This window comes from Petaurus breviceps, unplaced genomic scaffold (genome assembly GCF_028583685.1).
Source record: "Petaurus breviceps papuanus isolate PSGF00001 unplaced genomic scaffold, PetGlider_PUasm1.0 188, whole genome shotgun sequence".
NCBI lineage: Eukaryota > Metazoa > Chordata > Mammalia > Diprotodontia > Petauridae > Petaurus > Petaurus breviceps.
This window is the reverse complement of record NW_027185804.1, coordinates 302,709-316,557: the sequence shown is the minus strand read 5'-3', so window position 1 is coordinate 316,557 and position 13,849 is coordinate 302,709. Positions and strand designations below refer to the sequence as shown.

The 13,849-nt window shown below is 35.9% G+C and overlaps 1 protein-coding gene across 3 annotated transcripts in view; it reads right to left on the bottom strand.

Moving 5' to 3' along the window:
* PIK3C2A (phosphatidylinositol-4-phosphate 3-kinase catalytic subunit type 2 alpha) overlaps positions 1–13,849 on the bottom strand; it is a 151,496-nt gene that overhangs the window by 38,306 nt on the left and 99,341 nt on the right. For all 3 annotated transcript variants that reach the window (XM_069091101.1, XM_069091099.1, XM_069091100.1), the window contains 4 exons: positions 13,506–13,600; positions 12,979–13,159; positions 5,767–5,871; positions 3,812–3,904 (listed from right to left, as the gene is read on the bottom strand). In XM_069091101.1, the coding sequence (XP_068947202.1) occupies positions 3,812–3,904; positions 5,767–5,871; positions 12,979–13,159; positions 13,506–13,600 (474 nt within the window). The remainder of the gene's footprint in view (positions 1–3,811; positions 3,905–5,766; positions 5,872–12,978; positions 13,160–13,505; positions 13,601–13,849) is intronic.

The following is a 13,849-nucleotide window of genomic DNA, read 5'->3' as shown; positions in this document are numbered from 1 at the left end:
ATAAGAAAAATTAAATGGAAGACAAATACACATCTCTCTGACTTGATGATAATACGCAGTGAGATTGCTGAATGAAATTCTCCCTGTGGTCACAGAAATTAATATAACTTTAAAATCACATTTTTTATCAGCAAAAAAAAATTTCCCTTTTATTCTCTATCTCCTGTTTGTCCCCATTAAGAATAAAAGAAAAAATCCATTACAAACATGTATTGCCAAACAAAACAAATTTCTGTGTCAGCTATGACAAACAAAAAAAATTATGTATGTCTCATTCTGCACTCTAAGAGCAGGGGTTGTGTAATATATTTGTTTCATCATTCATCCTCTGGAATCATGTTTGGTCATTACACTGGTAAAAGAGTTCCTAATTCTTTCAAAATTGCTTGCCTTTAAAATATTGTTGTCACTGTATAAATTGTTCCCTTGATTTTGTTCTCTTCATTCTGTATCAGTTCACACAAGTCTTCCAGGTTTCTCTGAAACTATTCTCATGACATTTCTTATAATGTGACAGAATTCCATGACATTTATATATGGTAATTTGTTCACCTTTTCCCCAAATTAATGGGCACTGTCAGATTCTAATTCTTTGCCACCTCAAAAAGAGCTAAAAATATTTTTGTATATCCTTAAGAGCTTATATTGCTTAGGATTAATCCTTCACTTAATCTAGCCTCCCTTTAAATTTGCCTTTCCCTTTTCCTCCTCTTTTTCTATTGAATGCACTTGATTTCTATATTCAGTTCTGTGGGTGTATTCCTCCTTCCTTTGACCAATTCAAATAACTGAGGCTCAAGAGTCAGCCATTCTCCCCCATTTCCTCTCCTGTTTGTGCAAATATATAATGATTATGAGAAAAATTTCGCTAAACTTGGTGTAGGTAAAAAGCTTCGAATCTGAAGGCTTCAGATGTGGCTAGATTCTGTACCCAAAAAAATTTTTTTTTTCTCCTCTTCTCTCCACTCTTCTCTTAAGATCATCAAGGCATAACAGAACCACTCCCAAGCCTTGTGTGATTAGACTCCTTTTATGACTCCCATGATGATAACAGGGTTCAAAGTAGATCCAGGTATCACACATTGGAATGTAAGTAGTTTATTCTTGCTTGGTATTTTGTCATCATTAGTGTTTACCTTTTTGTGCTGCTCTTAATCCAAGTATTTGAACTTCAAAGTGTTTCTGCTGCCCTGGTCTTTTCATCAGGCATGCTTGCAAGTCTTCTACTTCATTAAAGATCCATTCTTCTCCCTACAGCATTACAGTTAGTTTTGCTGGGTGAAATTTTCTGGCTGTATGCCTAGATCTTAGCATATTCCAAGCTCCCTATTCCTTTTTGGGGGCTGCTGCTCTATTACGTGTCACTCTGATGCTGGCTCTTTAGTACTTAATTCTTTCTCTCTGGATGATTGCAGTATTTTTTTCTTTGACCTGGAAGCTCTGGATTTTGGCTAAAATATTCCTGTTAGTTTTAGTTGGAGATTCTTTCATGAGGTGATTGGTAGATTTATTTCCACTTTGTCCTCTGATTCTAAGAGATCTGTACAATTTTATTTTAAGATTTCTTGCAATATGATGTTTTGGAGTTATCATCTGGGTTTGTGTCTTTAGCTTCCCTGACACCATATTAGCTCTTTACTGTTGGATTCTTTTTTGCCCATTCTTCCAGCATACTTACTGACTTCAAACCGACATCAGGTCTAGATTCTGTGCACTTCTGGAGGGAGATTTAAGCTTAGTTTTATCCTGTTTTCTGTGGTGCTGGGTTTTATGTTATGCTAGGATTTCAGACCAACTCTTCAGTGTTCCCAAAGTGGTCCAATCTAAGGCAAAATTGGACTGCTGCCTCTGTGATCTGAATTCTACAAATTCCTGATCCGAGTTTAGATCTGAACAATGGTAAATGGCACTATACACAGCTCCTATCAGACATCTGGGAAATGCCTTTGCTTCAAACTGACAGAACTGTAGGCTTCCCTTTGGTCTTGGATTTCTGTCCTAAGTTATCCCACTTCAGGCTTCAGATGTGGCTAGATGTTAGAAATGAGTCCCTATTCTGTACCTGGGGAATAAGCCACAACTCTACTGCATTCTTCTGTATATCCTTCAGTACTTTTCTTAGTACACAGGCTAAAGCCTGAAACTACTCCTTACCCTGAAATGCCACTCCTGATTGCAGGTTCCTTCCTCAGTCCTTCCTGGATCAGTGACTTGGAATCATGCACTTGGTGACAAAGCAGCCATTTGGTACATGTTCCCACACTCTGCCACCTGATGGATTTGAGACCTCATAATGCCTGGGCACAAAGCCTCTACCTGGATGTTGGAATACCACACAAAGCCCCATGCTTCTAGCCAAACTCTCCAGTGTCTGCAAAGCTCCCTCTTTCCTCATGCCAACTTGGAATGGAAAAATAAGTCACTGTGACTTTCCTTCTATTTCCTCATCAGAGTTGACTTGGATGCATTTTCTGAATCTATGTAAAGGAGTTGTCCTGAGGGAGGGGAAGCTCAGTTCTACTTCCCACTATGCCACCATTTTGGTTTTTCTGCCTTGAACCTTAAATGATTTTAATAAGAGTTGTAGGAAAAACTTGGAAGAAAGTGTTCAAAGGATAAAATATTTTGTTGGAATGTATAAATAGTGAGATTATATATTCTTTCGCTCTCACAGTCAGTAATGTGACCAAAAAGCAGCAAGTCTTCTACAGATAGTCTGCAAAGTTTGATGGTTTCCTTTGCATGTTTCTATGTAGTTTATCCTCAAGATATGCACTGACTAGTTTCGTAAAGATGTGAGATAAAGTAAACTGGTACTACAGAATTTTCAGTTGTGTTCCCCGTAGCAACCCCTACCCCCCCAAAAACCTATTTCATTATTTCTACTCTTTTGGAATATTCCTGTCTTTGAGAAATCTTGAAGATTAATTTTTGAGCACCTTTAAAATTTATTACTGTCTGCATTTATTTATTCTACTGATATCTGATCAGGACTCTCTATACATACATACATAAACATACATATATGCATATACACACACATAAAATTACAATCTTGCAAGTGTGTGTATGTGTGTGTAGAGGTGAAGATGGGGGGTAGAGAGAGAGAGAGAGAGAGAGAGAGAGAGAGAGAGAGAGAGAGAGAAAGGAGGATGCTTCTGGTTATGTGGAGTTTTGTCCTACACCATGCATAAGAGGCTCTGGGTCATGTAATTTCAAAGACAAAGTTATTTTATACTTTCTAATATGCAGTGCTTCCCAAGTAGAGGCTCTAGATTTAGTAATTCTAAAAAAATATAATTTATTTTAACAAAAATCATCAAATCACCATTTAGGATACTGCTTGAGCCTAATACATTTCATGTAAGTAATAAATACTTTTCCATAAATACTCTCAGTTATGGCCTATGGCTTAGCCTCCATTTTACCATCATTACAATAGGGCTGGAGCCTAGAATATTCTCTTAAAGGATAGCCAGTTCTAGGGAGTTTTCTTCATTTCCTTTGCTCTTATGTGACTGGGTCTACAAATGACTAGAAGTCTTAATCAAGGAGCAATGAAGATATGAGATACATAGACTACGAGGTAGCTTATAGAATGGGCGTATTTCAAAGACACTGTTAATACAAAGTAATTCTGCTCTCCATTATAAACTTTAAAAATAACTAAGAAGAAAGAAAGTATAAATGAGGTTAATAAATCCAGGATACACTAAATGAATTATATTTAAGAAGCGGTTAGGAAAACATAACTATGAAAACAAAACATACTCATTTCCTCATTTTTCTCCTAGAAAGATGAAAATCTCACCTTAAACATGACATTGATTTCCTCCCCTAAAGGATCAGCATTCACCATTGTGACTTTCAAAGGAACTGCATTAGAACTGAAGAAGGAACATGTCTGCAAATGTAACATGTATTAAATATGGGAAGATTAATACAGGAATGGGTATAACCTCACTAGACATTTTCCCTTTACTTGGGCTTTTAAGTCATAGCACTAGTGAAAATAATTAATAGCAGTTATTTTACTGTTTCTTTTTTGTTCTCAAAGAGGACCATGACATGCAAGTGAGAGATTTAAGTGAGGTAGGTCTGTGCAAAGTCACCAGCCTCATTTTTGTCTCCAGAGCCATCTAGGTCCAGTGGCAAGATAGATCAGGACAACTGGAGATGGCCCTGGTTGCAGTAGGAAGCCTTGGCTTTTATAAGGTGAGGTCTTTAACAGGTAGGTCTCAGTTAACTGAGGCAATGCCCATTCAGTGATAAGGTTAAGTGATTAAAAAAGGAGGCAAAGAAAGGCCTGGTTACTTGATCAAAAACAAAACAAAACAAAACAAAAATCAAGGGTTTCCAGCCAAAATAGAAACAATTCCTAGTTACCAATTAGGGTCCAAACAATGTGGGGCTTGGCCTGGAACCCATTGTTGGTCAAAGAGAATCAGAGTGATATGGGTTTAAGGCTGGTCCTTAAGGAAAAACATCTAGCCCATGCACCCTAAGATTATCTTGCCAGGTTTCAGAAATCAAAGTTTACATTCCTTTGGGCAGAACATCTGCAGGTAAGGATATGATGGAGAGAAGGCAGAGACCTTTTAGCATGAAACTCCTCACAATAACTCAGTCACTTTACTGTGTAATCAGTAGGTCTCTAATAATTTTTTTTTTAATGCTGAGTTAATTTAAAAAATAAAAACATAAAATCCAGATGAAAAAAATCCTCAAGGTAAATTTTTTTTATGAAACTCTCTTTATACAACTCAGACGCTCATTACTAGATTTCAACATTGTATAGATACCATGTTAAATCAAGTTGGTATAGGTATCGTATTAAATTCTGTGCTCTAAAAACAATAATTAGAAGTTTCAAATAGGCAAATTTAGGTTTAGTTAAATAAAAACTAAAATGATAGTTATCTAAAAGTAGAACGAACTGCCAGGAATGGTAGTGGGCTTTGTTCACTGGAGGTCTTCCTACAAAGGCTGGCTATCAACCAATCAATCATAAACATTCATTACATACTTACTATGTCCCAGGCACTGTGCTAAGTGCTGGCATAGTAGACTAACCTATGCACTTGTTGAGTTATCTGGTGGAGGAGATTCTCATTTAGGTAAGTATTGAACTAAGAGACACTAAGGTCCCCTCCTTAAGAGTCTATGAATAATGTATAATTTTTTTGGTTTTCATAAATTACACTGTAGATACATAAGCTCATATAACAAAAATTACAATGTTCACACAAGTATGAGGAAGACACTTACCTTCCTTGCCCTCTTGGATTTTCATGTTATACACAATGATTAACACAACTAGAAGCAGAGGTTCAAAGTCCTGAACTAAGAAATTAAATATTCTGACAATAAGTAGAAACTGATTCATTTCATACATATTTGTTCTCTTTAACAAAAGCAAAAGTTCTTAAACCACACACAACTTAGAAATACACTTTAATGGCTTCATTGGTTTATTTTATTCTCATGGATGACTTGATATTCACATCATTATTAGGTCTTTTTCAATATATATTAATTCTACAGTTGGTTTTGAATGACATTAAATCGTTTGCTAAATTTCAACAGGGCCTATATGTCATTAACAAACAGAGATGATGAAATATGTATAGGAATTTTTCTATGTCTGGATTAAAAGTTATCCATGTTAATTATCAGCTACATCATCATACCTCTACCTGTCTACTGACTTCTTTGTGCTGACTGTCTGAAAATTTGATGCCAAAATAAATGTAAATTATATCATACCTTAATATTCAGTTCTTTTGCCACAAGACTTGGATTAAGAGGAAGACGACATTTATTTCTTAAGAAAAAGGACTGTACACGTTCCATGCTCCTTTGGAGGACAACCTATGAAAAAGACATACATCTAATAAATGTATGTGAAATAATCAGGTTATTTCTTTATCATCTTTTAATTGATACTATTTGAAAATGACTGATTTTGTTCTATAACTGCCTAAGTCATGATTCTTTGTTTCTGAACTTAATTACTTAAGAAATTCAGCTATCCTGTAATGAGTTAAGTTTAGAAATGCAGCTCTCTGTGTTAATCATTATTCTATTCTTGTGTCAAAGAAAAGCTGTTACCCTTGAAGAGAATGCAGGTGGACACCAGGGAGTCTGTTCTAGTGTCTTTATACCAACAACCTATCCTTCAAGGATATCTGGTCTGTTATCCAAAGAAATCAGACCCACTATCACTAATCCTGCAGGTAGACTCAAATAATGAACATTTCTTAGTCACAGGAGGGAAGGAATGGGTTTTTGCTAGTCCCTCATTCCCAAAACCTCTGCTCTGTAACCAATAATATGATTTCACCATTTATGATACTGACCTCTTTTAACCAATCATAACTTATTCCCTTGTCTACACTTCCCTAAAAACTATAAAAAGGGCAGCCATTCATCACCTCAGGGTCTTAAGATCCTATTTATTGGCAAATTTTCACTTTACTAATAAACTGATTATGCTCAGAACTTTGTGTCTCATTTTACCTTATTGTGACCATAACATATGTGATAGAAATACATAAACAAGAAATACCAGTGAAGGTACAATTTTAGAAGAAAAAGAAAGATATGAAAGCAGAGAGCTAGCTAAAGAAATAATGTAAGAGAACAGAATTAGATTTCCTGGAATATGAATGAAGAGCTTCTAAGCAAGATTGCAAAGTACATATCGAGGACTTAAAAGGATGTATTTGTTTCAGGAATTTAAACTCAAAATGAAGGGAAGAAAAAGACTCAGAGAATCTGTCAAAAGCTATAGGTATGACATAGAAAGACTAGCTGAGGAGTGTCTAGTAATGCACTGGAAAAAATAACTTAGAAGAAAATCACTAGGGGTGGCCAGGTAGCACAGCGAGGAAGAGCACTGGCTCCAGTGTTGAGAAGACCTGGAGATCGAATCCGGGCTCAGATACTTAGCACCACACCCAGAAATAACTGGCCGTGTAACCTTGAGCAAGTTACTTAACTCCGATTGCTTTAAAAAAAAAAAAAGAAGAAGAAGAAAATCACTACTGATTAGAGAAATGCAAATCAAAACAACTCTGAGGTACCACATCTCACCAGTTAGATTGGCCAAGAAGACAAAACAGGAAAATGACAAATGCTGGAGAGGATGTGGACAAATTGGAACACTAATGCACTGCTGGTGGAGTTGTGAAATGATCCAACCATTCTGGAGAACAATCTGGAATTATGCCCAAAGAGCTATAAACAATTTCATACCCTTTGACCCAGCAATACCACTTCTAGGGTTGTATCCCAAAGAGATCACAGAAGTGGGAAGAAGACCCATATGTACAAAAATATTTATAACAGCTCTTTTTGTGGTAGCAAAGAATTGGAAATTAAGGGGATGCTCATCAATTGGGGAATGGCTAAACAAGTTATGGTATATGAATGTAATGGAATACTAGTGAAACGAGGAGCAGATGGACTTCATATCTACCTGGAAAGGCTTATACGAACTGATGCTAAGTGAGAAGAGTAGAGCCAGGAGAAATTTGTACACAAGTACAGACACAACGTATGTGTGACGACCAACTTTGATAGACTAGACTCTCCTCAGCAATCCAGGGCTATAAGTCAATCCCAAATGGCTCATGATGGAGAGAGATGTCTACATCCAGAGAAAGAACTGAGTTTGAACCCAGATTGAAGCAAACTACCTGCTTTTTCTTTTTCTTGTTTGGTTTTGTTTCCCTCTTTTCCATTGTTCATTCCATCTGATACAATCCTTCTTTATAACCTGATTAATGTCTAATGTGAAAGTATTTGCAGATACTATACTTGATTGTATGCCGCTGGGGGGGGTAGGGGGGAGGGAGGAAGGGAAAGGAGAGAAAATTTGAAACCCAAGGAATTGTGGAAATGAATCTTGTAAACTAAAAGTAAACAAATTAACAAAGACCCCCCCCAAAAGAAAATAACTTAGAAGAATAAGAGAAATTATATTTGTCTACACATCAATGTGCCAAGGAAAGATCCTAAACAAAATTAATTCGAGTCATTAATTCAACGAACTAAATACAGACCCATGGTTATCATCAAACCTGATAGGCAAAGGTTCATAAATGGAATACAGAAAATGAAATGTATATCTTGTTAAGAGGGAATAGATTAGTTGAAAGTGTGTAGTAAATTTGCATTATATGTCAAAAAGAAAGCTGTAAAGATATATATACCTACAGGAAAATCCATGAATCTGAGGGGATGGAGGGGGAATAAGGCGTGGTGAAGAATATTTATGTGATAAAGAAAGGAAAGAGAAAGAAGTAATGTTTCCCCTTGCCTTCATAAGACTGTCTCCAATTCCTAGCAAAATTTATAGATCTCTTACAAAAGTACAATTTCTGAACACTTGAGAAAAAAAGAAACTATCACTATAAGGCAGCATGACTTTACTAAGATACAACTTATTAAGATTGATCTCATTTTCCTATCTGATACTAGATTTGTAGATGAGAAAAATGCCATAGATACAATAATAATAGATGTGAGGAAAGTCTTTCATGATATCCTTGTGGAAAAAATAGAAAGAAATATGCTACTAATCAGGTAAATTTAGAACTTGTTTAAAATCTATACCCCAAGAGTCTGGATTAATGGATTGATGTCAACCTAGAGAAAAGAATCTCTAGTGGAAATGCTGTGAGGATCTGTTTTCAGTCCTCTTCTGTTCCTCATTTGAAATCACTAACTTGGACAAAAGCATCAAAGTAATGAGTATAAATGGGTAAAATTAAGCTGGAAGAAATAGTTAATACTTTGATTTACAGAATTAGGATCTAAAAAGATCTTAATGAACTAAACTTATTGTAATAAAATGTAAAAGATAAAGCCATGGACCTAGGCTCAAAAAGTTAATTGTACAAATTCAGAACAAGTTGGAAAGAAAGCTATTAAAATGAAAAAGACAGGGGCGGCCAGGTAGCACAGCTAGTAAGAGCAGCAGCTCCAGTGTCGGGATGACCTAGGGATCGAATCTGGGCTCAGACACTTAGCACCCACCCAGAAACACCTGGCCGTGTAACCTTGAGCAAGTTACTTAACCCCAATTTCTTAGGGGCGGCCAGGTGACTCAGTGAGTAAGAGCACTGGCTCCAGTATCGGGATGATCTGGGGATCAAATCCGGGCTCAGATACTTAGCACCACACCCAGAAATAACTGGCTGTGTAACCTTGAGCAAGTTACTTAAACCCGATTGCTTTAAAAAAAAAAATGAAAAAGACAAACTCTTTAGTGGTTCAATGGACTGCAAACTCAATGAGTCAACAATATGAGCCAAAAGTTAATGGGATCTTAGGTTACAATAACAGAAATATATGTCCTCAACAAGAGTGAATAATTCCAATGTGTTCTGTGCTGGTCAGTTCAAACCTCTAATTCAGCCCTGGATCTTGCCTTTTCTTAATCTCTTTCTTCCTTTTTCAAAAATACATTTGATTTATACTTGTCTTTATATCACACTAATAAAAAGTACTCTTCCCATCCCCCCATGTGTATCTTCCAAGAAAAAAATAATTAAACAAAACCATCCAATACAGTGACGCTGCCTGACAACACAAACAATATTCTGACATAATCTCTCACACCTCTCTACTGAGAAGACACTTTTATGTTTCATTATCTCTACTTCAGGGCCATCACTTGTTTTTTATATGCTCAGTCTGGCCTTGTTTTTAGTAATATTTTCATTCATATTATTGTAATCCTTGTGTATATTGTTCTTTTGATCAGTTTCTTTCACTCTGTTTCACTTCTTATATATTTTCCTGTTTCTGAGAATTACTCATATTTGTCATTTCTTACTACACAAACTATTATTCTATTATATTCATATACCCTATTTTTTTTCAGACGTTCATTCTGCAATCAATGGACACAAGGTACCTATTGTTTTTTTAGTTCTATGGTTTTAGTTTTAATTCTGCTGGTCCTTATTTTACTGTCCTGACTATTCTATAATATCCTTTGTTGCCTCATCATTCATCCTGGTGCTCTAACTGTGAATACTACCCAAGATTCAGGCCTGGCCTCCTTTCCCTCTATAATTTAACTGTAGGGAGCCTATTATTTCTATGCAAATGACTCACAAATATACATATCTAACCCTAGTTGGACATTTCAAACTGATTCTCCCAGAGTCTTCTTAAACTCAAGATGTCCAAAACTGAACTCCTTATCTTTCCCTTCAAACCCAAATTGCTTCCAAATTTTCATATTTTGGTTGGAAATACTACCATTCTTCTACTCTCCCTGGCTCATAATTTGGGTATTATCCTTAAATGCTATTCTCCCTCACCTTAATGTCAAATCAGATGCCAAGTCTTACCATTTACATCTCAACAACATTTATCACATCTGATCCCTTCTTTCTACTCACACCAACCACCTTAGTTCAGGCCCTCATCACTTCTTACCTAGATTGCAATAAAGCCTCCAACTGATTTTCTGGACTCCATTCTCTTAACACTCCTGAACATATTAAACATCTCTGCCAAAGATACTTTCCTTAAATACAGATTTGGCTGTAGGACTCCCCTACTCAACTAATTCTAATGACATTGTATTTAAACAAAGCTTAAACTCCTCTGTTTAGCTTTTAAAGTCATATATAGGGGTGGTTAGGTGGTACAGTGAATAGAGTACTGGCCCTGGAGTCAGGAGGACTTGAGTTCAAATACGGCCTTAGACATTTAACACAAAAACTAGCTGTGTAACCTTGGGCAAGTCACTTAATCCCAACTGCCCTTCAAAAAGCAAATAATAATAATAAAGTCATATATAGCCTGGTCCCAAGCTATTTTCCCAGACTTACTGCACATTACTCTCTACTCTTCCAAGTCCATAATCCAGCCAAACTATCCTTCTTCTGTTCATCACTTGTGACACTCCACTTCTTGTCTCCATGGCTTTGAACTAGTTATCCCCACACCTAGAATGCGCTCACCTATGCTTCAGAGAATTCCTGTTCCTTCAAGACATAGCTCAAATACCATCTCCTGCATGATGTCTTTCCTGATCTTCCTAAATGAAAGTGCCCTCCCTTATAACCTAATTTGCATTTAGTACATATTTGTATTTACTAACTTTATATTTTTTCTATAGATAAATTAGATACTTTTTGTGTCTTCCACTAGAAACTAAGCTATTTACAAGTAAGTATTGTTTCATTCTTTGTACTTATATTTTAGAATCTATCACAGTGCTAGGAACATAATAGGCACTTAGTAAATATTTGTTGATTGGGGTTTGTTTTGTTTGTTTCCTATCACAGAAAATGTCAATATGAATATTTTGCAAAGTTGTTCTCTCTTCCTCTCTCTCCTCCCTCCCATATGTATGTGTGTATATACAGGTATATATATAAATGTTTGTGCATACACCCATGTGCTTTTAAATGTGTAGGAGAATGAATTTTCAAGGACATTGACAGAACTGAATTCAAGGTATGAAAGAGATTCAAATCTAAGCCTTATGAGGAATAGTTGAAGACTTAGGGGAAGATATGATCACAGTCTTGAAATATTTTAATGATCCTAACAGAAGAAAGAATTTTTCCTATTCTGCTTGGCACTATGAATAGGTAGAACCAAATCCAGTGGCTTGGAGTTATAGTGAAGCAATTTTTATCTCAAGTACAAGAAAGAAATTCTCTAAGATTAAAGTTATTAACCTTCTTTACAACTTGACTAATGTTTAATGGGAAGGTATTTGTAGAACCTATATGAGATTACATGCTGCCCTGGGGTGGGGAAGAAATTTGAAATTCAAGGGATTTTGGAACTGAATGTTATAAATTAAAAGTAAGTAAATTAATTTTAAAAATTAAAAAAAAGATTAAAGTTATTTTTTTAAAAAAGGGTACCTGAGCTTTCTGTAACAAAAAGTCTTCAAGGAGAGGCTAGATGACTACTTGCCTAAATGTGTTAGAGGAGATTCACACTCTAGAGTTCTGAATGTCACTACATCACAAGAAACTTGCAAATATGTGTTTAACGTAAAAATCAAGACTAGAAATCCCCAAAGAAGAATTTGATTAATTGGAGAAGTTGTCCAACAATAGAATGTGTGATTGATGGAGGAAGTAGAAACACTTTTCCTACAGATATTGAATAATATGAATATTTGTCCAGAATTGTTTATGAAGGGCACCAAAGTTCAGGTTCTGACCACCTCTCACCTAGACTTCCAACAGTTTCCTAATTAGTCTCCGAATTTCTAATCTCTGCCTCCTCTAATATCATAATGATTATTCCTAAAACACACATTTGAGCATTTTACTCTTCTATCAAAAAATCTTCAGCAGATCTCTATTGCCTCTATGACTCCTCAGTCTGGCATTTATATCTCTCCAAAATATGATTCATCACTTATATTATTCCCATTCATTGCAAACTTTTCCAGGCAAACCAACCAATCTAGTCATTCTCCAACTTTGCCCAGCTGGTTGATTCATTTCTGGAGCAGACTCTTTCCTGACCTTCACCTCTTAGAAAATTCCTAAGTTTCTAAGTACAGCTAGGGTTCTGTCATCATCATCTTGTTGTTCTTCTACTACTACCACTATTATTAACAACAATAACTTATATTTACATATAGCTTACTATGTGCCATGCACTGGGCTAAGTGCTTTACAATTCTTATTATCTCATGTGATCCTCATTATAACCCTGTATTTACTTATCTGTATTGTATCTCCCCATAAAATTTAAGCACTTTGGCTGCAGAGGCTATTTAATTTTTATTTCCAGCACATTGCAAATAAAAGTCATTTAATAAATGTTTGCTGAATTAGACTGAATTGAGTTAAACTTGAGAAAGTCCTGAACTACTATGCTATCACAATATCTTCCCATAACAACAGGAATAAAATCAGGTCTTCAGCCACACAAAGCACCAATACTGCCCCAATTTTCATAGACGGAGGTACAGGTACATACCTGCCGAGCAGACCCGCTAGCCTGTCGGACTTTCTCTGCCACTCCTCCTAAAAGCTGTACAAGTTTTGTCTGCTTTAAGAGCTCTTCTCTTAGTCCCTTCCCTCCAATTGACAGGAGAGCTCCCAGGATGTGCTCGTATCGAACACCAAACTGTGCATCATGCAGGGCATCTTTCAGTAGCCTGTTAAAGCAAGTATTGCATCAAATCATCTCAAAAACTTAATGAAATTTTCAAAAGCAAATTAAGGAGACACATTTTTCATATTCAGAATTTTTTAACCTTATAATAAACTCATTATGCAACCACACTGCATTAAAAAGCCTTTAAAAATTACTTCAGTGTTATGCCATACAGTCCTGTAATTTAATTTCTCAGTTTAATGTAATAGCACTTTTGTTCTTCAATACCAAGTTTTTCAATCTATAATAAATTTAAACTAAAGACACTGTTCAAAAAGGTAAATTCTCTAATGTACCATTAGTGTGACTTTTAAAAAATCAAATAGTTTGTGAAATTGAATTCTTACCAATATAAGTAGTGTGCTATGCGAATATTTCCCAAAGCCCGGGACAAGAGGAATCTCACTAATGAACTGTCCAGATAAATTTCATACTTTAAAGCCTGTGGGGAAAGGAAAAGAACTATTAAAAACTATCTTTATTTGCTTCCAAAGGAAAGAGACAAGGACTAGACTTGTGATTTTATTAGCACTCTCATATAAGAATTGCCCCCTCTGGGAGAGACAGAATGGAGTGGATTATCTCACATAAAGCAGGCAGGAGAAGGCTGTTACAATGGAGGGGAAGGAAGTTCAAAGAGAACAAGTCAATCTTACTCTTATTGGATTTGGCTTAAGGAGGGAATAATATA